This window comes from Cololabis saira, chromosome 12 (assembly GCF_033807715.1).
Source record: "Cololabis saira isolate AMF1-May2022 chromosome 12, fColSai1.1, whole genome shotgun sequence".
NCBI lineage: Eukaryota > Metazoa > Chordata > Actinopteri > Beloniformes > Belonidae > Cololabis > Cololabis saira.
In genome coordinates this window covers 35778817-35804428 of record NC_084598.1, presented here as the reverse complement: position 1 = coordinate 35804428, position 25612 = coordinate 35778817, and the positions used below count along the sequence as shown (strand labels likewise).

Below are 25612 nucleotides of genomic sequence, written 5' to 3'. Positions count from 1 at the left end.
TAAAGTCTTCTATTCTATTCTATTCTATTCTATTCTATTCTATTATTTTTTTTATCCTTTTATCAGGATTACGATGACTATAGTAATGTTGTTTTACAGTCTGAAAGCCATCATGCAATAAAAAAACTCATCTTTTTGCATTAAAGCACGTTATCTCTATGGTATTTTTCTGCAGCTCCCTAGAAACGACAGTCTAAGCTTAGAGTTGTGGGATATTGAACAGAAAAAGTAGGTGAGGTAAGTGAAGCAGAAGTTTCCAACTTATAAAATCAGACGGCTCTACAGTTCATAGGTCACGGTAAAAACACAGAATAACATATAATTCAGTACAAATACACAGATGAATGCATGCTAACAGGCAGTCACTGTATGTTGCCCATTAAAGGTAAAAAACAACAAAAAGAAAAGCTGCAGTGTGTGTCTAATAATAGTGTCTGGCTTTTTCCCCAGATGACTCGGTGATGGAGACGAAGAGCTCTGGAGCAAATAGGACTTAAAAGAGGATCACACAAACTCCCACCGATGCACATAAACACTCCTACACACGTACACAGAGCTCAGTGCACGGCGGAGCAGATTTACACAGTACACGGGACACGCAACGTGCACGCTGCCTCCCCTCTCACCCGTGCCCACTCAGACAGGAGAGATTATAAACACTTTTCAGAAGAGAGATGGTGAAGAAAGGAGCGGCTAATGTGCAGCGAGCTGACCTAATAAACGCACACGCAAGACGGTAGGGAGGGAAAAAAGGGAACGAGGGAAAGTAGGATAGAGTTTCATGAATGTGCGCAGACACAAACACACACGCACGCGCGCACGGACAGCGAGCGAGCGCTGCATGGGGCTTTTGCAGAAGTGGCTAAAGAGCAGGCAGCGCTCCGCTGGCTGGTGTGCTGTATGTGGGTCAGAAACACACCCTGAGGGCAGGAGGAGAGCAGCGAGGGAGGCACGGAGAGACTGATGGATGGAGGGAGAGACTGATGGATGGATGGATGGATGGATGGATGGATGGATGGATGGAAAAATGGAGGACAAGAGGGTTTTTGTGCTGTCTAATAATGAATACAGTCAAAACGTGCAAAAGGAGGATAAAACCCAGTAATAGGATTTGCAGATCGTGCAGAGATGATTTACGGCTTCACATAAAGATCTTAGATTCACTCTGCGAGTCATTAACGTGCAGTAACGATCCGACTGTTGCGATATCAGATCTCGGTTTAACGATTTTCATCATTTCTCATTTTCATTCTTGCAGCTTGTTGCTAATGTGACGAGTAAGTTAATGCACGATAACATTTCTCCCGGCGTCGGACGCGTTGATGTGAATACACAACAAGAGAGCGTGCGTGTGCACACGACTCACTGTGTTCTGCGGGGGTCTCGGTGGGTCTTCCCCGGGGCTTTTCTTCCCCAGGCAGGCAACTCTCCAGGCCTCCTGCACTTCGGCGTTGAACACAGTGAAGACCAGCATCACTGCGAGGCCCTGAGAGAGCAGGAGAAGGGCGTTACAGGGGTCACGAGCCGTGAGAGCACGTCAGCGCACGAGGCGTCTGCTCGTCTGCATCCGGCGGCACAAAGAGATGCTTCTGCACATTTGGGCCGTACCTGCACGAGGCAGAAGACGTCGAATATGTAGTAGAAAGCCAGAATGCTGTTGTTTACGGCCATCAGACCACACAGCCAGGTGGAGGTGGCCACCAGCAGCAGCAGGAAAGCGTTGCGGATGGTTGCGCTGAAGAGATGGGGGGGGGGGGGGGACAAAGATTAGACACATGTAACATGTCAACATGCTAAATTACTACAGTTACTTCACACATCTTAGAAGCACATGCAAGTGGCAAGAAAGAAGTTGGTGAATTAACAGTTTTTAAATCTCATCTTGAAACTCATTTTTACTCACTAGCTTTTAACTAGCCATGATTGTTGTGTTTTATGTTTTACGTTGACCTGTTTTGTTTTTATTTTTCTGTCACTTGTCTAGCACTTTGGTCAGCTGTTATTGTTTTTAAAGTGCTTTATAAATAAACTTGAACTTAAACTTGAACTGTTTATCTGCATCGGTTTGATGCAAAAATGTGATCTGGGGCCTCATTTATAAATGAGTGCGTAGGATTCATACTAAAAGTCTACGTGCGTTCAAAAGCCGAAAATGGCGTGCGCACAAAAAAAACCTGATTTATAAAACGTGTGCACGCACTGTTGCACGCAATGTTCGCTTTATAAATCACAGTCCACCGGGAAGGTTGCGCACATGAATTTGCCTCATATCCCGCCCTCTACACGCCCACTTTCTACCATGAATGGTGAATGGAAAGTACTTGATGACTGTATTTGCAGACTGTATCTGCTGAGCATGCGCAGCGGCTTCCTGCAGCCTGTTTCTGCTGCGCGTCAGGATGAATGAACATTTCCAGCCAGGCAACCGTGCCACTAAATTTCACGGAGACTGAGATCGAGATGTTGTGGATGAGGTGGAGGCAGGAAAACGACATTATTTGGTGGTCACAGTAGTGACATCACTTACAAAAATAAACCGAGTGAGGGGTGAAATAAATTTTGTGTCCTGGAATGCCCTGGAGTCAACTTTTCATATTAATTATGCTCATGTATTATACTTGTTTGTGAATTGGGACATTTTCAGGCCAAAGGTGGAATGAAGGGAGAAAAATAAATGTTGTGTCCTGAAATGCCCTGGATTCCCAAAACACAGCTTTAATCAGCCATGCACCTGCTGTTTATTATAACAAATGCTTGTTTTTCTGTGAGAGAGAAGCTAGTTTACACAGGATTTTGGTCCCGTGTGAGCCGAGACTTATTTTGAGAACTTGCGGACGGGGGGGGCGAATAGGCCTTTCGCCCCCCCCCCCCCCTCCGCAAGGTGCTGAGTAGAAAGGTATAAAGACGCGAGAGCCGGAAATCTGGGTTTAGAGTCTGCTGTGGGTCCATTGCATGACGCCCAGCGCGGTTTCTTTGGCCTACTCTGTATCAGGACTGTTTCGGCTCTCCAGTCTCGTGTCGAGGTAAGAGTATAAGGCCTTGGCCCTTTAATTGTGTGTGCGTAATATTGCTCTGCCATTTGTGGGGGATGACTTTACACCTTGTCCTAGCAAAAAGAGTAAATGTGTGTGTGTCTTCTATGCAAATGCTTGCTTTTCTTGCTGGTAATAAAGATCCATATATCATTATAGCAAAAGCCAGTGTGTGTGTGTGATTCATTTTGGTATAGCCGTTGTTGCTGCGCTAAACGCTGTGAGTGCCACGGACAGATCTGTAGCAGAAATAAAAAAGAAGTGGTGCGATCTGACGGTGGAGGCCAAGAGAAGAGTGGCCTGGTGTCATACGACAGGTGTCGTGCCAAAAAGTGATTGCCTGACAGAATCTGATTTCTGGCCGCGGGAGCGCGCACAGCAGCCCGTTGAGCGATAGCGCTAAGACGTCAGATTTTCAGATTATGAAGCGTAAGAATGAGAACAAGTCATATTTAGGCAGAAACAACTTTTCATTAACTGTATTTGGCCTTCAATCAATGTTTGGCACGACACCGGCACGGCGTGTCCTGCACCGCGGCTTCAGCAGCAGCAGCAGCAGCAGCAGCAGCAGCAGCAGCAGCAGGAGCAGGACCAGAGAATCCTGACTGACGCTGTGCTTCAAACACAGAGACACGATCAGCGCTATTATATTACAAACACTATGTGCTTAAGATTTCTTAAACAACCAATTAGTCGTAGAAAAGATGTTGATCTGTTTCAGAAGGTTCAAATGATTGACATGCATCAAGGAAAGAAAACATCTACGGGTAGACATATGACACAAAAATGTAGTTAGGAACTGTCCAACACATTATCAAACACTGGAAGGAGGAGTGAGGAACCTTTGGGGAAGAAATGTGGTCAGAAAAATCGGCGCTCACTTTAACGTTGGGTGAAATCTTAAAGAAACAAAAACAACGGCACGTTTAGTCCGACTCGCCCATCATCACTACTAAATCTGCAGGAAAAATTAACTCTGGACAGAAATAAATGCTGTGGTGCCGTAAAAGCTGATGGGAGTGATGCCACAGCGAACGCGCGTTGTGATCAAAGCTGAAGGCGGTCCAGTGAAACATTAGTGTGCGTCTCGTGATGTTACCGACATCATCCTGATGGATATTTTGTGAAACCTGACAACTCATCTTCCACTTTGTGACAAGGAGTTTAAACACCAGAATAAAAAAAAATAATAGTGGAATATATCAGTTGTGATGCTGCGTGTGTGTGTGTGTGTGTGTGTGTGTGTGTGTGTGTGTGTGTGTGTGTGTGTGTGTGTGTGTGTGTGTGTGTGTGTGTGTCAGAGGGCGGAGCATGTGGAGGAGATCTGAGTGGACAGACAACTGCTCGCTGCTTTTGGCTGCTGTAACGCCAAAAGCAGCTCCGACGCCTGAACACAGATGTGAAGAAACCGACAACTAGCAACCAGAGGGGGAGTCCCTGCAGAGAAACGCACCATCACACACTTACAGTGAGTCACGAGACAATAACGCTTCAACTCAGACGCTGCGTCACCATTTACAGAACCGGCAGCTCTTTCAAGCCCTGGAGTTCTTATAACCTTTGTGAACACTGTTTTTATATAACTGCACAACTGCGGTCTTTATGCAGTATCTTCACTGTAATTAAGATGATGAATAAAGAGGTCATAAAGAGGTCAAGCTTACTGGAGCAGACAGCAGGAGAGGCCTGATGCCAAAACATTACTACTGTATTCAGAGCACATTCTTATTAATCTTTTTAATCATCTTTATAGCCCATGTAGCATTTTTGATTGTTTTTGCTACTGTTTCTAATTTGTATGGACCCTTTTTTCTCCCTTTTACCACAGTGTGTGTTGCCTTGTCTGTCCCGGTTCCTAATAGTCTGTGTGTTGGGGCCTGTACAGCCTGTTTCCTCTTATATTTGGCAGTCGCCAGTCCCAAAACAGGTCTAACCTCCGTCACAAACTGTTGCTCTCATTCTAGGATTCATTAATTGAGTGCACACTAACACACTATCACACACGGAAGGGTCTCCGGCGGCAGAGGAGACGGCTGCACAGCCCCCCAAAACATGCTCGGCTCCAGTCTTCCCTCGCTTGTGGACACTGCCAACACCTGCCATTACACAGAGTTAACATATTCGTTAAAAATACTCCTCATACTTCTCATTATTTCTTTTCTAATTAATCTCTCAGGGAAATGGACTCGCTCAAAACCCGCACAGACAAACAAAAATAGAGGAATGTGCTTACTGCAGTGTACTAATATATCTTATATTCAGTACTGGAGTTGAGGGGGGATGAGGGGGGATGGCATCCCCCCCTGAAATAAAAACAGTCCAAATCATCCCCCCTGTAAAACTGCCATCCCTCCCTTTCCATCCCTTATGTCATTTCATCAATGAATGTGGTTTTACTGCTATTTCAACATTTAGAAACATCACCAGAAAAATAACACCAGAAAAATAACTTATTTGACAAGTTTCACCTGTTTCAAGTAAATTTTCACTTGAAATAAGTAGGAAAATCTGCCAGTGGGACAAGATATATCTTCTTATTACAAGCAAAAAAAATCTTGTTCCACATTCAGATTTTTCTACTTATTTTAACTGAAAATCTACTTGAAACAGGAGAAAATTGTTGTTTTTTCCAGTGATGAGTCTTGTTTTAAGTGTAATGAGATTTTTTTTTACTAAATTGAGACATTTTAACTAGAAATAAGACAAATATTCTTGTTAAGATTTTGAGTTTTTGCAGTGATCCATTTTACTTATCCTGTGAAGGACAGAGTCATATTGATAAGTTCAGAAAACTGTTTTTTATTGTTGTGTTTTGATGTATTTGATGTAAGCCCAGTGGATATTTAAAGCTTACAGAAGGCTGCATTTAACTGCTGCTATGTCATTCCTGCAGTATTTCTGCAGGTGTTTTGGTCAGTGCTATTATTTGTAATATATCCTATTATTTGTAATCAGCACAAATTATCTGTCCCCATATGATAAAATCCACCATTCCCCCTGATTTTTTTTTACAACTGGAGTACTGCTTATATTAATAACATTTCTAACTCTGGGCAGCGTGTTGACTTAGTGGCTCGCACCGCTGCCTCACAGCAAGAAGGTTGCTGGTTCTCCGTGTGAGGAGACGTCAGGTTAATTGATGATTATAAACGGCCCGTAGGCGCAAGTGTGAGGGTGTGTGGTTGTTGGTGTGTGTGTGGTTGTTGGTGTGTGTGTGGTTGTTGGTGTGTGTGTGGTTGTTGGTGTGTGTGTGGGCTGGCGGGCGTCCAGGGTGGGCGCTGCCTCTTGCTGGAGGAGAGCTGGGACAGACTCCAGCAGACCCGACATGAAAAATGGATGAATGGACGGGTTTCCACCCCCCTTTTCCCCACCCCGGGTGTTGCTGTCTGAACGCAGACTGATATGTGAATGTGGCCCACTTCCATGTTTTTTGTTTGCACTGCTGGGGTGGGAATTCATCATTTCACAGCATCATTGAAACAGCGACAAAAAAGGCATCTTATCTTAACTAATCTTATTTTTCTTGCGCATCTTTGTTGGCATTACTCCGGCTACGTCCCTTGTGATTGTTCCGACCGTTTCCACCTGCTCCCAGTTACCACGCTGCGCTTCTGCCCGGCTCTTTTGTTATTTTTCGACATGAGAAAGATGTTCTCATTCAGCCTCCGCTGTTCCCCGTTTGTAATTAATGCACATCAGCCCTCTTCTCGAAGGCGGTGTGTGTGTTTCTGCGTTTCTCCCTCTGGATTCAGTCGGATGATTGCTCTTGTATCGTGTGCTTGTTTGACATTTGCGAGATTTGACCTGCCCCGAATCTTCCAACACAGCCCACCTCGTTTGCTTCACCCATCTACAGTTGGGACTTTTGTTTTTGTTCGCCTAACCCTGCGTTCAGACTGAAAGCGTCAAAAATCTCCCGACGCCAGCATCTCGCTGTTTGGAGCGTTCACACTGCACAGTGGGAACAGCCTACTCGTATAGCTGCACATCTTCAGTTTCCTATTTCACCATAGATCACACTTTGGGACGCCTTCTTTATATTTTAGCGTTATTTCCGCGTAGATAAGAGTGAGTTTGATGCTCCTTAACCAGTTTGGTCCGCGGATCAACATCAACCGCCAGAGCCCTTGCTCCTGGTGAACCATAAATCCACCTAGGCTGATTTATGGTTCCACGTCACACCAACGCAGAACCGACGGCGTAGGGTACGCGGCGACGCACACCGTATCGCGACCCTACGCCGTTGGCTACGCCGTCGATTTAACACAGAACCATAATTCAGGCGAAGCTGCAGTCTGTCTGCGCTGATCACTGACACACCGGGTCGGAGCGGATTTGGTCATGATGTTTAAACTGTGTTTTGCGATTAATAAGCACAGTTTTTAATTATTTTTCGTTGGACCAATGTAGCAAATAAAATAGTTGGGACCATCCAGCTCCTCAACCATCAGTTACGTGTTTCACATGATCAGTTCAGGTAAAAACGACAGTCAAATCAGCAAAAATGTCAGTTTGCTGGATGAAATAATTTAATTCCTGATAGAATAAGTTTGTTAGTGCACAGCTCTGCTCATGTACGCATGTGAATGAGTGTACGTTTGTGTCTACATGAAAGTACAATCTGCATTGAGAGTTCTCGCTTCGGGAATCCCGGTCTGTGATTGGACGCTGCCTCGGCGTCGCCGCTGCTCATTTGCATAAAGTTCTGATTTTTCAACTTCAAATTGACGCGCTGCTCCCGCCGCTCCCGCCGCTCCCGCCGCTTCTCGACGCACGTTTGCATAGACAATGAATGGCCGTGACGCTTTCAGTGTGAACGCAGGGTAACACGTAGATAAAACAGCTGAAAGAAGGAAAGTTACTTACATGACGGGGAGTTTCTTGGTCTCCTTCTGAGACGGGTTGCAGGACATCTTGGCTACGATTATGAAAATCCCTCCATTCATCTGGATGGTGAGAGAGGGACACAGATGCTGAGGCAACTTCCTGAATTAATTTCACCAAATCCAGTTCGGCTGTTGGGAACATCTGGGATCGTCATAAAAGGTTCAAACTAAATAGGAATGGAGCAATTAAAACTGTGGTATCGTCAAGTTCAAATGAGCCGCTTTTATGAAACTCATTTGCAGTGCTGCCACTTATTACTTATGTTGGGATGGTGCTAATACAAGAAGCCCGGCCAAGCACACCATTCACAGCCAACGGAGCGTGCACAGATTTCTATTTTCAGATTATTTTAACTTCAGGGTTTCGTCAAACCGTGAGAGCAGAATTAACTTTTCTGAATCACATGATTATGTTATTTTTAGAAGCAGAGCCCATAAAATGTGATTGACAGGTCTCTAAAGCAGAAAAACACTCTACTGTGTTCGCCAAAACTCATCAATGCCACCTTTTCTCTGCTGCTTCACTGTTTGGACTATTATTATTAGGGCCCGAGCACTTACAGTGTGAAGGCCCTATTGTATCTGTAGGAATTTCTTCTGACGAAAGGAAGGCCTTTTTGCCCCCCTAAACATGCCCCAAAAGTCACCAAATTTTACATGCAAGCCAGGCCTGGCGAAAAATTTGATATTTAATGGTTTGTATTAATGGGCGTGGGAAAATGGCTCAACAGCGCCCCCTAGAAAACTTCTAGCCCCAGAATACGGTTTGACGTACATGCACGAAAATCGGTACACACCTGTATCATGGCGCAACTTAAAGAAAAGTCTATTGGCGCCATGGCCGAAACCCAACAGAAAATCAGCCATTTTGATTTAATCGTGTCATTTTTGCGCAATTTATGCCATTCCTTCGGCCGTTAATACGGCCCGAACCGTAACGTGCACCCAGATGTGTTATACATCAAAATGTGCGTCTCCATCCTGTGACTACGCGCATTACTTTTCTCTTTCAAAAGTGTTACCGTGGCGACACTACACGCCAAAAAACGCGCCCACCCTTCATCTGATTGGTCCATATTTGATAGTTCCCCAAAAGTCACCAAATATTCCACCCAAGCCAGGCCTGGTGATAAATTTGATATTTCATGGTTTGCATTAATGGGCGTGGCCTAACGGCTCAACAGCGCCCCCTAGAATACTTTTCTCTGCCATAACTTTTGAATGGTTTGACATAAAGAGTCGTGGGTGGTGTCATCGGACTCTGTATTGAGTCCTTTACCATAATTGGTGAAAATTAGCCCCGCCCCTTCTTCTGATTGGTTGTCCCTATTTTCTGCTATAACTTTTGAATGGTTTGACATAGGAAGTCGTGGGTGCTGTCATTTCTGATATGCTTATGGGGGGCGGTGGCCGTGAGTGCGAGGGCCCGTTCATCGCTGCTTGCAGCTTTAATTTTATCTGAGTTTTCATGCACACAGAGCTGGCAGGACGGCTGGGGAAACACTTACCAGGACAACAATGGCGATGGGGCCAGCGAAGCTCCAGATGAGTTTATCGTAGATGGAGATCCAGCAGAAGTCCGGGTTCCCGTAACCCTCCGGGTCCAGACCCACAGACAAGCCTGCAGGGAAGGGGAAGATAGGACATGGAGATTTACCCTGCGACGTCCTCTACTGCTTCTATGTCACTGACTCAGAGAATTACAGTACACACACATGCAACCATAACAGCATGTTTCCAAACCCATGTAGGTATTTATATTTATGATCATGAGAATCAGCTCCTGGGAAAACAATGTCGGGGCTCAGTTACGGACGTCGAGGCAGCTTCATAAGATCTAAAATATACTAGTGACAAATCATTTATCATTTGAATTTTGTAAAGGTTGATCCACTGCAGATACACATTTTTACTGTGAGACACGGCTGCTGGGAGTGTGTTTGTGTCTGCTATTGTCTTCTTGGTTATCCTTGCTTATACAACATGGCCAGGTTTTGGTATTTGTGGGGAGAAATAATTTCTTTAATTGAGTTGCAGAAGTAAGAAATGAAGACAGACGGATGAATATACCTCCGGGCAAGCGTGTGTGTGTGTGTGTGTGTGTGCGTGTGTGTGTGTGTGTGTGTGTGTGTGTGTGTGTGTGTGTGTGTGTATGTGTGTGTGGGCCTGGGAGATAGTGTGAGATGAATCTATTCTTGAGGCAACGGGACACGGTAAGCTGTGTGTAGATGTGTGTAGATGTGTGTAGATGTGTGTGTGAGAGGAAGTGACAGAAACAGAAACGGATCGGGGGGAGTTGACAGCATGCCGTGGGTCTGGATGGAAACAGCGAGTGTGTGTGTGTGTGTGTGTGTGTGTGTGTGTGTGTGTGTGTGTGTGTGTGTGTGTGTGTGTGTGTGTGTGAAGGGGGAAAGACAGCAGACAGATATTACTTTCCTCCACTGTGCTGCAGCAGTAATTGCTTGCAAGTGTATCTCTACTATCTTTAAATTAAAATGCCACTGAAACCCTTTTTAATACAAGTGTCAAAAGGAAACCTTATCTACAGCCAGACAGAGTGTGACTCCGCACGTCCTGTGCACGGCAGCGCGTTGCCGTGGAAATAAACCCGTGCTAAGGTTGTGTCTGCGTTGGTAGCGACGCTGCCGCGCGCAGGCTACCTGTGATGATGGCGGGAACGCCCCAGCCGATGGCGTAGTAGAACCTCATGGCACCGAAGTTGATGTTGCGCTGCTCCGTCTGCATCCGGTAGATATGAAGGCCCTCCACGAACATCCAGGCAAAGGTGGACATGAAGAAGTAATGCAGGAGGATGGCCACGACTGTACACAGGAACTGGAGAGAGATGGAGAGAGAAGTTAAAGCTGATGTGCTTGAGAGCATATGCTTTGCTTTGCCATTAGCAGCTGCTGGCGTCGGCGGTTTTATAGTCAGCTTTATAACTGTTGGCGCTCGGGAGATGGAGCTGCCCAGGTTGAGAAGTTGGCTGATTCCTGGCATCACAGTCTGCATATCAAAGTGCCCTTGGGCCTGAAACTCTTACTACCCACAAATGTGTCCATCAGTGGGATTGTATGGTTGGTGTATAAGTGTGTGTGATTGAGCTTAGTCGTACTAAAGTGCTTGTAGTGTTCAACAAGACCAGGAAAATGCCATATAAATATAAATATACTTAATTCACTTATGTAGAGCTTTAAACTCTCTAGCAGTACTTTCTCTGATGTTGTTGGCATCTTCTTTGCGTTGATGACGTTTTTGTGTAAAGTTGGATTTATGGTTCTGCATTAAATCCACGCACAACGTACGGGAAGGAAGGAAGGAAGAAATGAGCCAGAAAGAAAGAAAGAAAGAAAGAAAGAAAGAAAGAAAGAAAGAAAGAAAGAAAGAAATGGGCCAGAAAGAAAGAAATGAGCCAGAAAGAAAGAAAGAAAGATTGAAAGAAATGAGCCTGAAAGAAAGAAAAAAAGAAAGAAAGAAAGAAAGAAAGAAAAAAAGAAAGAAATGAGCCAGAAAGAAAGAAAGAAAGAAAGAAAGAAATGAGCCAGAAAGAAAGAAAGAAAGAAAGAAAGAAAGAAAGAAAGAAAGAAAGAAAGAAAGAAAGAAAGAAAGAAAGAAAGAAAGAAAGAAAGAAAGAAAGAAAGAAAGAAAGAAAGAAAGAAAGAAAGAAAGAAAGATAAATTCCCGTTGATACATGTTTGTGTAACAAACATGGCGGATCTGAGTCATTCCAGTTTTGCAGTACAGGTGGACTCATTTAATTGGTTTTTATTCATTCAATTTAATTGGTGTAGTTTAGTAGCATTTAGTATCTTTTAGAGCAGTGTTTTGGGGCTCCAAAGACTGAATGTGGTGATAGATTTATAGTTACAAAGGTGGAGTTGAATTGGTATTTTTTTTTAAATGCCAGAAATGATTGTGATAAATCTTTTAGTCCATACCGCCCATCCCTAGTCAGATATTGGAAATAGCAAATTCCTTTTTTGTGACTGAATAGTCACAATAAAGCAGAACCAGCTATAACATCAACAAATATCAGCAACAGTTCCTCACACGAACCTCTTCAAACGTCAGAAAACACAGAGAAGTGTAAGTACAGCACGTCCTCTCATATGGTAATAACACTCTCCGAGGGTTTCAGTGTAATTAGCGCTCCAAATACTTTTACATGGTCAAAAAAGCCTCATGGTGCGGAAGAGAGTGACGGCTCTGAGCAGCAGCGTAAAGAGATGAGAGGATGCCAACGTCGGCAGCGTTTCAAAAGCGTGTCACAGACCCTTCGGGAGGAATTCAGGAAATTGTTTTAACTTGTCAAAAAAAAACAAAAAATGAATAATATGTCCCCTTCGGGGGAAAAGGGAGTAAAACAAAGCAGGAGAAGGATGAGACAACCGGGGAAAGTGTGAAGACATGGATCCAGATGAATTAAGAAGATGGGAAGCAATGAAAGAGAAGCAAGAAAGGAAAGTCAGAAGACAGAAGACGTGATCCAGCAAGAAAAAGAAAAACACAAATTGAACCGAATCCTTCACACCGACTTGTGTAACGGAGCAAATTGAAGCGACCGACACGTTTTTATGGTTTATAAAGCTGATCATGATCCAACTGCTAATGAACATGCTTATGGCAGCCTGTTCAACTCCATCACCGGGAAACGCACAAAACAACGGGCCTGAATGTAAATGAGCTCCATCAAAGCGCTGCGTTGAAGCAGCAACACCCAAGAGTGCCTTTTACAGTCGCTGTGATTACGGCTCTGGCAGCAAGAAGCACCTGCAGAACAAGCCGCACGCTGTAAAGACGGCCCTCACGTAAAGCGGTTATGGAACGCTGGGAGCTCTCACGCTTTATTAAAGCCAACGTTTGTGCTTGTAATACAATAAGTGAAAATCACAAGTTTCTTCCCAAAACCTTGATGCCTTATAATCAGGAGAAAAAAAAATCAAGGCTAAAAATAACCCCACGACTTCTTTTATCTTGAAGCCGACTTCTGCCGTTGAACTTCCAGATGTTCTTGTCCAGTTTTGTTCTTACATCCGTTGCCCTCAGATTCCTGCAACTAAACTTGGATGTACATTCCAATAAAGGTTAGGATAAATGATAACATGCCTCTGAAGTTTGACTTTTTGCACCATTACAATACTTATAGGCAACTAGTCATCATATCTTCTGCTCTTTGAAACACATGTTAATGCTCAATAGTACACATATATGGTTCTTTAATATATTTGCATTATACTAAGATGCATTCATTTACAATGGCTTTTGTCCCTATAGGCTTTTTTCCCCCTTACATTACTTTTATACTTTAAGTAGTTTTGAAAATCACAAGTTTCTTCCCAAAACCTTGATCCTTGATGCCTTATAATCAGGAGAAAAAAAAATCAAAACTAAAAATAACCCCACGACTTCTTTTATCTTGAAGCCGACTTCTGCCGTTGAACTTCCTCCATGAATAATGCAGAGCAAAGACATTTAAGCGCTCAGACGATTTGTCGCTGGGCTGCATGAAGGCACAGTTCGTCTGAACTCCGGAGCAACATCCGTCAGATCGGTCCCGTTCAAACACGGGCTGCATGAAGTAACAGGCAGCACACTCTAAATGAACTTTGGTGCAACTCGTGAAAGTAAAACATCTAAAACAACCGCAGGAAATGACCTGATTAAGCACGTGTGTGGGCTAAAAACCTGATGCAGAATGTACAAGCAGACTAGGTTCAATTTATGTCAATCTTGTTAATGTAGCGTCCCATCACGACAAATGTAATGTCAAGACACTTAATAATAATTGCTTTGCTAGAAACAAACATATTGCATCTTCGATACAATCCCCCATCCTGAATGATTGTGGAAAGGAAAATCGGAAAAATAACCTATATAAATCATACAAGTATATTTATTTTGCAGGTATATAAAAGGTGGGACAAAAAGAAATGAAGAATACCAGTAATCTTGCACGAGTTTTGGAAATTCTCACTACTTAAAAAGTTTAGGGACTCAAATCAAGATTTTTACTTTCAACCCTTCCCTGTTAAAATAGCTCATGGACAAATTCCTGTTTGGTTGTTTCTACACAAATAGGCAAATTAAGACATGATGACCTAAAAATAAAATAAAAACAAGTTGACTCTTCAATTTATCAATTGTTCTGCATCTTTAAGCGTCAAAAACAACTAATTCAAGCTATAACTGTACTTATTAAGCTCTAAATAAGCCTCTCTCCCAGGCTTCATGGACTGCTGCACCTGGGTGCTTTACTTCTGCTGTTTTTAGGAAAATAAGACTGGCAAATCTCTCATTTTAAAGTCAAAAGAAGCTCAGAAAATATTCCTGGCAACAGAGAAGCAGGACAGACAAACATACACACAAACACACACACACATACACACAAACACCCAGCCTTGGCAGTGATACAGCCAGACGATGAATTTCACACTCCCACACACAGAAATAAGCCCGCTCACACATCGCGCGATACACCGAAACACCAAAATATGCACAATCACATGGAAACTAACACACTGAGTGCTGCGAGTGCTAGCATGCTCTCCCAAGCATGATGTACGGGAATTAGAGAACATATTGTTCAGCTAGAAGTAACCAGCCCCACTGCTAGAGCCACACAGTCAAGCATGTGGGCAACGCAGCTTAATTAATTGCATTTCATGCAGACGTGAACACATATTGGTCGTGCACACTCTGCTAGAGCCGCTGTTCTTTAAACACACCCAAACATGCAAATGCATTACGTAACAAAGGGATGCAGCAGTCAGGAGAGATGAAGGAAGTCAGGAACATGCAGCTGACAACATTTCACTGTCCACTAAAGCTTTTCTCCCGCTGAAGAAACTAGAAACTGTTGAAGATGTCTAATGGTTGTTACTGTATCACCTTAGAAAGGACACAGGAACGGGCCGAGCTGTTGTGCGGCTGCAGAAACCCACCCACCCCCCCATCGCTCCAGCTACTGTACCTGTTGCTCGGTCTGGTTGACTCCCAGCAGGAACACCAGCTCCGACAGAAACATGGCGGCCGCTGTGTTGGAGTGGATGCTCCTGGTGTTGGACTTGAGCCCCCGCAGGCAGGAGAGCACCAGGACGGTGAGGAGGAGGGCCAGCATGGAGAGGCACAGGGACGAGTACGTGACCATGGCCAGCGTCTCCAGATCCCCCTCCAACTGCTGCTCGTAGGCACGGGAGAGAAGATGGAGAGAAGATGGAGAGAAGCTGTTACTTTTGGTTGGAGGCCGGAGAAATGACCAGGGGCCTCATTTATAACGTTTGCGTGCGCACAAAACAGGGCTTGAAAGATGCGCACGCCTCCTTCTACGCAAAGGTTGGGATTAAAAAAAAAAAAACTAACGGGAAAATGTGCGTATCTTTACGCAAACCTTGACCCTAGCGCACGAACATTTTGAAGATATGGGGAACTGGCGACGCAGGCGGTGAGGTGGTGAAATGAACCCAGATTCATGTCATACTTTTAATGTCATCACATATCAGACTTATAGATCCATGTACACCCAAGCCGGTGTTCTGCCGAGTTTCCTATCTCTGCGAATCGTCCTACCCGTAGGATGAAATGATTTACTTCTCTGCCGAGGTGTCCTACCTCGGCAGAAAATACTACCGTACGATCCCCGTTTCTTTTATCCCAGTTTCTTTTTTTTCCAAAGGCTTTTTCATTCAAATAGACGACTTAACAGCAGGAAGTCAGAATGTGCTTCCACATAGATCTATGTGTACGACGCTTCAGCGGAAGAAAAAAACCCGTCAAATCACGCTTCCACATAGATATTGGCAGGTAGGATGATTTGACAGATGAAAATACCCTGTCAGACCACGCTTCCACATAGACTCAACATTTATCCATGTGGAAGTGTGATCTGACAGGTTTTTTTCTTCCGCTGAAGCGTCGTGCACATAGATCTATGTGGAAGCACATTCTGACTTCCTGCTGTTAAGTCGTCTATTTGCATGAAAAAAGCATTTGAAAAAAAAAGAAACTGAGATAAAAGAAACGAGGATCGTACAGTAGTATTTTCTGCCGAGGTAGGACACCTCGGTAGAACTCCGGCTCGACACGTCTCATTCATCCCAACGCACAGCAGAAACAGGCTGCAGGAAGCCGCTGCGCATGCTCAGCAGGCTCATTCATATGCAAATACAGTCATCAAGTAGTTTGCATTGCCCATTTATGGTATGAAGTGGGCGTGTAGAGGGCGGGGTATGAGGCGTATTCACGCGCACAACCTTCTATCTGGACTGTGATTTATGAAGAGAACATTGCGTGCAGATGTGCGTGCACACGGTTTTATAAATCAGGATTCTTTTGTGCGCACGCCATTTTCAGCTTTTGAGCGCACGTATACTTCTAGTATGAATCCTTAGCACTCTTTCATAAATGAGGCCCCAGGAACTTAATAGTGAAAGAAAATGTGAAATATATATACAGTGGGGCAAAAAAATATTTAGTCAGACACCAATTGTGCAAGTTCTCCCCATACAAGAGACAAAATGAAAAAAAAAAAAATTCAGAAAATCATATTGTCTGATTTTTAAAGAATTTATTTGCAAATTATAGTGGAAAATAATTTTTTGGTTAATAACAAAAGTTAATCTCAATACTTTGTTATATACCCTTTGTTGGCAATGACAGAGGTCAAACGTTTTCTGTAAATCTTCACAAGGTTTCCACACATTGTTGCAGGTATTTTGGCCCATTCCTCCATGTGACTGTTTGAGGTTGTGGACAGGTGTCTTTTATACTGATAACCAGTTCAAACAGGTGTCATTTATACTGATAACCAGTTCAAACAGGTGCCATTAATACAGGTAACAAGTGGAGGACAGAGGAGACTCTTAAAGAAGAAGTTACAGGTATGTGAAAGCCAGAAATCTTGCTTGTTTGTAGGTGACCAAATACTTATTTTACAGAGGAATTTACCAATCAATTCAGTAAAAATCCTACAATGTGATTTCCTGGATTCTTTCCCCCCCATTCTGTCTCTCATAGTTGAAGTGTATATGATGAAAATTACAGGCCTCTCTCATCTTTTTAAGTGGGAAAACTTGCACAATTGGTGTACGACTAAATACTTTTTGCCCCACTGTATAACAAGTTTGAAATCCTTCATTTGCAGTCTTGCATCAGTGTTTTCCTTCCTCTGCCTGCTTTCACTGTGGCCAGACATTGTGTTTGTTAAACCAGAGAGACTAAAGTATTTCAAAAGCAAGTAGTTGATCTGAAGAAATGAATAAGTAAATAGTGAGGAGTTTAGCAAATCAAACATCCGACTGAGCCAAGTAGCGGACCAGTTACTCCGCCAGGAGAAGCCAGAATATCAAAGCAGGAAATCGATGAACGATGGCTTGTGCAATGCACTGCAAAACGTTTGTTTCCAGCCCACACCGCAATTTAATTCTGAGGGGCCCGGGCAGAATCTGCAGCATCATCTGCGCTGGAGTAATTATGATGGGAAATGTTTTTATTGATACAAGCTGGGCTCCATGTAAATGCTGGTTTAGAGCCTGGAGAAGTGTAATCACGAGTCATCAAGTTATTTGACTCCACGGCTCGGCTTCCTGAAAATCCAATAGATCGCCAGCGTGGTGTGCTGGGGAGAGCCGGCCTAGGGGGGGTTGCACTAAGCTGAGGAAATCTCCTACAGCTCTAACAAGGCCTCCGTCAGACTTCCAGCATCAGTCGGGAGTTTTTTCCTTCAGGATTTCAGACTCTTACTCCAAACAGATCCTGCAGTTACAACATCTCTACTGGTAAAACCAGTATGCATTATGTTTACTCATGGAAGGATGAACCAGCCATCATTCAGGAAACTAGGGCTGGGGATCGATTCAAATGTCAAGAATCGATTCGATTCTGATTCTTAAGATTCAGAATCGATTATCAAGATTTGATTCGATCCGATTCGATATTGATTTGGGTTAGTGTTATTAAAACAGTTTTTTGAGCTGTTGCATGAATTATATGACTGTTTAGTTCTGGAACATATTATTACCAGTATTATATTGAGATTCAACAGTAAGTATTGGCAGATAATGATGCTGTAAGGACCAATCAGCTCCCAGAATGCTGATAGAACTTCTTTCAGAAACATCATGTGGGTAAGAATTACCAAACAGATCCAGGGCAGCAAACAGACGGATGAAATCTCTTATTTTTTCCCACATTCCGTTTTAATTTTTTCCATTTTCAGTCTATTTCAGTTTTTCATTTTTGAGAATTTGGTTTTTAGCATTTTATGCAAATGTAACCCCAAGACAGTATATAAACTAATGAAATATAGACAATTTATGCAATTATAACTGAAAACTTTAATGTTTTCATACCTTTAAACATATTTAAAGGCAAAAACATGGCACCAGTTATTCTTGTGTCCAACAAAACATTCCTTTTTTTGGGCATAAACAAAAAAAATACCAAAAGTTGTAATGTAATGATGGAAAAAAAATCGATCTTTAGACATATGAATCGATTTTTAGGAATTAATATGAGAATCGATTTAGAATTGGAAAATCGATTTTTTCAACACAGGCCTACAGGAAACTCAATTAAAGTGAGAACAAGTGAGCAGTTGAGTGGGTTTCCATGTCTAACCTCTCTCTGCGAACTGTCCATTAGCACTCCGAAGGTGCCGAGTCTCTGGCACTGACAGCGGACATGAGAGGTGTTCCTGTAGACCACCATGCAGTCCTTCACCATCCAGCAACCCCCCGACTCATGCCTGCAAAGAGAGAGGGAGAAAGAGAGAGAGATTGGCAGGACTTAGCGGCAGAAACAAATCCACACGTGCACCGACATCAAATGTGTGGATAAATCCGAGCACATCCACAAAAAATGGAGAGGCTTTTCTCCCATTCGGGTAATTACATACAGATGCATCATCACCGCTTGTTTAAAAGTCACTAAACAGCCTCTTCAACAGCGTCAGCTGAGCCAACAAATCTATTCTGAAAGGATTTGTTTTCTGGAGAGATTTATTATGCTTTTTTATAATAACAGCTCCAAGGATGGTCGTGTCACATCCAGTGTCACAATGTTTAAATAAACTTCACTTCAACAAGCCCAAGCAATAGTCTTTAGAGATTGGATGTGTTTTACAATGACTGAGGACATTTATTGTGTATAAATGTGATAGGTGATATAGTTTGCTCGTTATTATTATAAATGATCGTTCCAGGATATTGTTTGTGATTATAGGTGTGGATTGCCACGACGCTCAAAACCCAGTCCTGATGCACAGTAATCCTTCGTTTTTCACGGGGGTTACGTTCCAAAAAGAACCCGTGATAGGTGAAATCCGTGAAGTAGTAACCTTTATTTTTTTTTGCAGTTAAAGGTATAGTCTGCAATCGTATTCAAAAACATTTATTGTTATACTGGGTGAAATGGTCCTTCCATCCTGAGAGTAGCCAGTGAATAATGTGTTCAGAAAAAGGAAAGAAAAACATCCGACCTCTCTGACAGCTTTAATCCTGTAAAAACTCTAACCAATCGTTTTTTTGCGGTCCGAATGAAACGGATTGGTCCAGGACCAGAGGCTTGGCAGGGGGGAAAGAACCAATCAGATACTTTCATGCCGCCCACGCCCCCCCCTGTCCCATGCGTGCACTCGCTTCCAGCCCCTGTGTCCACTTCACGTGTCTAAAAATGATGCACACAGCCCACCCAATCAGAAACGGTGCAGATATTCTGTGATATTTTTTTATATTTATAAAAAAATAAAATTATAAAAAAATAAAGGATCCCCATGACTTTGATTGGGTGGGCAGGATGCACGTTTGTGTGGGCACAGCCCTCCCTGCCCCCCCTAAAACCGGCCTCGCTTACAGGTGAATGAGACATGGGGTAGTTTTGTTGAAAATGTGCTGTCCAAAATGTCCTGGAAAACTGGACTCCTGCAAATGCGCGTTCCCCAAAGTTTGTGGGGGCGTGGCTTTGGACGGAGCGCTGACGGGAGGGGGAGGAGGGGGCGGGGCTTAGAGGAGGTGCCACTTTCAAATCTTGCTAGCTCTCAAACATCAGGGACCCTACCTTTAATATACAAGGCTTCAAATTGCGGAGATCAGCACTGCGACCCGAGTAATTGGATTTGAACGGGAGAATCGGTGCAGAACGTTTTGTCGACATGGGTTTTGGAGAAACTTTGCAAACTTAAATTTGGCAGGCTGTTTTTGTACATGTACATATATATACATGTACATATTAAACATATTAAACCGTAACGTTATTGACACGCAGGTAGTGCAGAAGTGGGGGGACTGTTTAGCCAATCAGAATGCAGAACACAATGCACAATGTAAATCCGTGAAGCAGCGAGACGGTGAAAGGTGAACCGCGTTATAGCGAGGGACTACTGTAATAACGTGTAACAGGCTGCAGCGCGGGACGTTTCCAGCGACGAGAGCGTGTGGATCTGGACTCACGGGCTGCTGTGGTTCCACTGCACACACAGGGGTTTGCTGCGGTTGGCCGTCTCCAGGAGCTTGAACTCCAGCTGGATGGGCTGGTCCAAGTGGCCGCTCACAAACGTCTGGTTGTTGTAGACGGACACGGTGACCACCGGGGAGTTCATCACCGGATGTCTGGGAAGTCTGCGGGAGAGAAAGTGCAGCGTCACCGCACAGACAGCCAGACAGCGTTCACTCTGATAACCAGTGGTGAAAAAAAGGAAGAATGAAAAAAAAACCACCCATAAAGACAGCATAAAGAGAGAAGAGTGGGATGCACACTAGATTGAACACAAATGGCTCTTTATTGGTTGTGGTAATTAAGCCCAGAGGACAGAGCAGAAACAAATGAAGGGATGACGAACAGCACGACAAGAACAGAGAAGAAGAACAGATGTCCCTTAATGTGATGATGAAATTAGTCCTGAAGGAATTACTCTAACAACTTTGATTAACTGGAATCTCCATCATCAGCCCTTTCTTCCATTTCTAAAAGCAAACATGTCAAAGATTTAACAGCCGTAGCTTCTAAAAATCCTCATTTTTACAGATTTTCTGAGCATAGCACTTATTTAATGATTTGATGCTACTGAAACTCAGAAACAGCAACACATAGATGTGTAGTCCTATGTGTGCAGCTCACTAGGGGTTCAGAGTTAATGCAATCAGCTCTTTATTGCTGTGAGAGCGACGGATTCCCACCTCACTCCTCTCCGGTCTGCGTGGTACTTGGGAGGCAGCGCGGCGCCCAGGCTTCGATATATCAACAAGATGACGATGGTTATGGGTGAATCGGGCAGCGAAACGCTGCGTCTGGCTGCGGTGTATTCCCTCGTCTGATTGGCTGGGACGCCGGCGGGGGCGGAGCCAGCGCTCTGGGGGGCCGAGGCTGAAAGGGAGGAGTCTGGGTGAGTAACATTTCCTTGAGTTTCAACCATCTGACCTTTCCAGAGGTGTCAAGTAACGAAGTACAAATACTTTGTCACCTTACTTAAGTAGACATTTTGGTTATCTATACTTTACTGGAGTAATTATTTTTCAGACGATTTTTTACTTTTACTCCTTTCATTTTCCTGCAATTATCTGTACTTTTTACTCCTTACATTTTAAAAACAGCCTCGTTACTCTATTTCATTTCGGCCTTTTAAAAAAAACTATCCAGTTAAATTGCTCCATCCGGATAGAGTGAATTTGGTTGTGGTTGTTTCAGATGTTCTTGTCCAGTTTTGTTCTTACATCCGTTCCCTCAGATTCCTGCAACTAAACTTGGATGAACATTCCAATAAAGGTTAGAATAAATGATAACATGCCTCTGAAGTTTGACTTTTTGCACCATTACAATACTTATAGGCAACTAGTCATCATATCTTCTGCTCTCTGAAACACGTTAATGCTCAATAGTACACATATATGGTTCTTTAATATATTTGCATTATACTAAGATGCATTCATTTTCAATGGCTTTTGTCCTTAATGGCTTTTTCCCCCTTACATTACTTTTACTTTTATACTTTAAGTGGTTTTGAAACCAGTACTTTTATACTTTTACTTGAGTAAAAAAACTTGAGTTGATACTTCAACTTCTACAGGAGTATTTTTAAACTCTAGTATCTATACTTCTACCTGAGTAATGAAAGTGAATACTTTTGACACCTCTGGTCCTTCTGTAATTCTCTCTGTCCGTTCTTACGTTCTTTGTCCCTCCAGTTGTGGTGCTGCTGCCGTTGGGGCACCAGGACAGCGGGGGGCAGCGTCACGTGGGTGTAGGGGTCCCACGCAGCCTGACCCCGGAACAGGGTGGTGTGGTAACGCGGGAAACGTCGCCGCACATGCGTCTGGTTCTCCACGCGGTCCAGGTTCATGACTGGCAGACGGAGAAAAATACAATTTTCAGATACGTGCATCATGTGCCTGGTTGATACAACAGGCAAAGCTGGTAAAACAACGAAAAGACAAACATTTGCAGCAGTTTTCACTAGGAATGGGCGATATTTTACCGTTCACGATAAACCGTCAAAAAAATTCCCCACGGTAAGAATTTGTCATCTCGTGGTAAAAACTATAAATTCCCGTTGATGATGTTTTTGTGTAAAGGTGATTTATGGTTCTGCGTTAAATCCACGCACAACGTACGAGAAGGAAGGAAGGAAGGAAGGAAGGAAGGAAGGAAGGAAGGAAGGAAGGAAGGAAGGAAGGAAGGAAGGAAGGAAGGAAGGAAGGAAGGAAGGAAGGAAGGAAGGAAGGAAGGAAGGAAGGAAGGAAGGAAGGAAGGTGAAAGAAATGAGACAGAAAAAAATGAAACAGAAAGAAAGAAAGAAAGAAAGAAAGAAAGAAAGAAAGAAAGAAAGAAAGAAAGAAAGAAAGAAAGAAATTAGAGAAAGAAAGAAAGAAATGAGACAGAAAGAAAAAAAGAAAGAAAGAAAGAAAGAAAGAAAGAACAAAAGAAAGAAAGAAAGAAAGAAAGAAAGAAAGAAAGAAAGAAAGAAAGAAAGAAAGAAAGAAAGAAAGAAAGAAAGAAAGAAAGAAAGAAAGAAAGGATGATGAGATAGATTTATAGTTAAAAAGTTGGAGTTGAATTGGTATTTTTTCTATCGTCATTTTTATCGTTATGGGGATAAATGCCAGAAATGATCGTGATACATTTTTTAGTCCATACCGCCCATCCCTAGTTTTCACCATCTTTGACAAGAGCTGCAACACGTGATAAAGACAATCAAATCAAAATCAATCAAAAGAAACTAAAACTGATCATTTAACCTGACTAAAGATCTTTCAGCATATTAGCTGAACAGGTGTCTAAAACGAAGCAACAAGCTGACAGACGAGGAGAAGGGAATCCCCTCATTTACACCTGAGAAGCTCCTGCTCGGCGCTAAAAGCCTTTCTTGACAGAGTGTCAAAGCTTTCCTTTAAACTGTTTTAAAACGTTTTTTTCGTCAGTTCTCACACTCACTTTCTCGCTGCATGCCAGATCATCGGGTTTTGATGTAAATGATTTACCATCGAGCATTGCAGCATCTTTGATGCAAATATCCTCATGGCAAATAAAACGATAACTTCCTTAGGGAAGTCGTTACTAAGGATATCATTAAAATCCCCAATTGATGTAGTTTTTTTTTAAATTTCATTACTGAAAAACCTGCAAAAGTCTCAATCAAACCATCACTGATCCTGAATGACACAGAAAAGGCTTTTGGACAGCTCATCCTACAATCATAACTCAGTTTAAGTCCAGCATTTAAAAACAGGAAACCCAAATTGTCTTCGTCCATCAGTCATTTGTGACTGAACATGAAAAGTCAAGAACCTTGACGGCAACATGCACGATGCAGGAGAAGACCTGTGATATTAGGTGAGAAGAGGTGGCGACCAGGAAGAGCGATGTGGGGAGTTCAGCAACCAGTTAACGCTTAAAGCAGCAAACAAAGGTCAAGAGAGAGAGAGAAACTGATTGATGGAACAGATGCGCCGAGAAGAAATGTGTATAAAAGGCAACTTTGACAAAATAACTAAATGGCCGAGGGGTCAAATGTCTGCAAGTCTGTGCGAGTCGTGTATCATTCCCCTCGGCTTTGTGGATGTTATTTCTCTGTCTGGCGATATGGATCGTGCAGCGCTCTACGGTTAGCCATCGTGTCTGTGTCTTTCCTTTCTCTGTTCTTCATTGTCTCTGTGTGTTTCTCTTTTCCTGCTCTGCCCAGCTGGCCTTCGGTAGGAGGATCGTCCCTTATGATCCAGGTCCTGGTCCAGGTTTCTTACCTCCTAAAGGGGAGTTTTTTACCTGACATTGTTTAAGTTATGTTTATGTAATATTTGCTCGGGGGTTTATGTTCATGTTCTGGGTCTCTGGAAAGATCCTAGAGACAACTTCTGTTGTATTAGACACTATATTTGTGCTACAGAAAAGAGCAGTGAGAGTCATTCACAGGGTAGGCATCAGAGAACCATCAAACAGATTATTTATTTCGGCAGCTTTGTTGAAAATGGCGGATATAGTTGAACTTCAAACTTTAAAAATAATGTTTAAAGCCAAAAAATAGATCGTTACCAGAACAGTTACAAAATTTGTTCAGATTGGAGGATGAGGACAACAGATTTAAACTTGATTTCAAACATACTTTTGCAAGGCTAAACAAATGTGTACTTCTGTTACAGGTGTAAAATGATGGCATGGACAAAGCAAGGAACTGAAAAGTTGCACAAGTTTGTATCAGCTTAAGGAAATGTTTAAAAAAGAAAAGATAAGTGCCTACAAAAAAGAAGAAGGAGAAAGAGAAAAAAATAGATAGAAGAGTGGTATTTTTGTTTGTTTTCTTGTTATAAATATGTGTATAGATAGATTGGTGTTCAGTAAGTCAACGTAATGGTATTAACAGAGAGGGGCAGGTATCATAAGTTTTCTTCTTCCTGCTCCTTTTCTTTCATGGTGATAATGTGTACTTCATGGAATTTTGTACAACATTATTAAGAATATATACCATGAATGGAATAAATGAAATGAAATATAAATCAAATTGAATTTAAATTATTTAAGAGCATTTTACATTAATTCACAAGGAGAAGCAAGAGAAAGGAGAAAGAGAAGAACCTAAAACAGGCGGACGAGATCGCGTCAGACCTTCTCCAAATCTGACACTGAGTGTGCCAGCAAACCCCACTGGAAGGATGGTGACAGGTGACTTTGATGTGCCTCCTGAGCCCTGGGTGGATGGTATTTTTAAAGGAATTCGATCTGTGTGTGTGACTAAGAGCATTACAGTGTAACATTCATCGTCACTGTCGTCAACCACTGGCCAAACTGCTGCAGTCGCTGTTTCAGCTCGTCTCCTCGCCGTATGTGGTACAGATTAGTTCATTTCTCTCTTTTTAAACACAGTTGAAGTTACTCCTTCCACGGGGCCGTGAGTGCACGTGCACGTGTGCGTGTAAGTGAGATCAAAAGGATGTTTCAGTGGCGCTCAGCGCTGTAACAGACCAGCTTGTCGGTTGTTGTCTGAGCTGCTTGGACTTGTGCCTTTTGTTGTGTGTGTGTGTGTGTGGCTCTGTTGGCGGTTAAGATCTATAAATTTAAATGGTTTATATTGGCCGGGTTTCCAGCACTCCAGGGGTTTTTGTGCATGTTCTCCCAGAATTAGCTGCTATGTCTGTGTGGGAGCGTGAAATTCATCATTTTGTGCTGCTGCCAGCGTTCTGGCTGTAACATCATCATCTGCATTAGTGCTGTTCA

The 25612-nt window shown here is 43.0% G+C and overlaps 1 protein-coding gene across 5 annotated transcripts in view; it reads right to left on the bottom strand.

The window, feature by feature from the left end:
- The window catches only part of celsr3 (cadherin, EGF LAG seven-pass G-type receptor 3), a 158952-nt gene that overhangs the window by 12848 nt on the left and 120492 nt on the right, over positions 1-25612 (bottom strand). For all 5 annotated transcript variants that reach the window (XM_061736720.1, XM_061736725.1, XM_061736721.1 and 2 more), the window contains exons 22-31: positions 22076-22249; positions 21088-21274; positions 20362-20529; positions 18533-18659; positions 14889-15095; positions 10579-10753; positions 9427-9539; positions 7899-7978; positions 1609-1735; positions 1367-1486 (exon numbers count right to left, since the gene is read on the bottom strand). In XM_061736720.1, the coding sequence (XP_061592704.1) occupies positions 1367-1486; positions 1609-1735; positions 7899-7978; positions 9427-9539; positions 10579-10753; positions 14889-15095; positions 18533-18659; positions 20362-20529; positions 21088-21274; positions 22076-22249 (1478 nt within the window). The remainder of the gene's footprint in view (positions 1-1366; positions 1487-1608; positions 1736-7898; positions 7979-9426; positions 9540-10578; positions 10754-14888; positions 15096-18532; positions 18660-20361; positions 20530-21087; positions 21275-22075; positions 22250-25612) is intronic.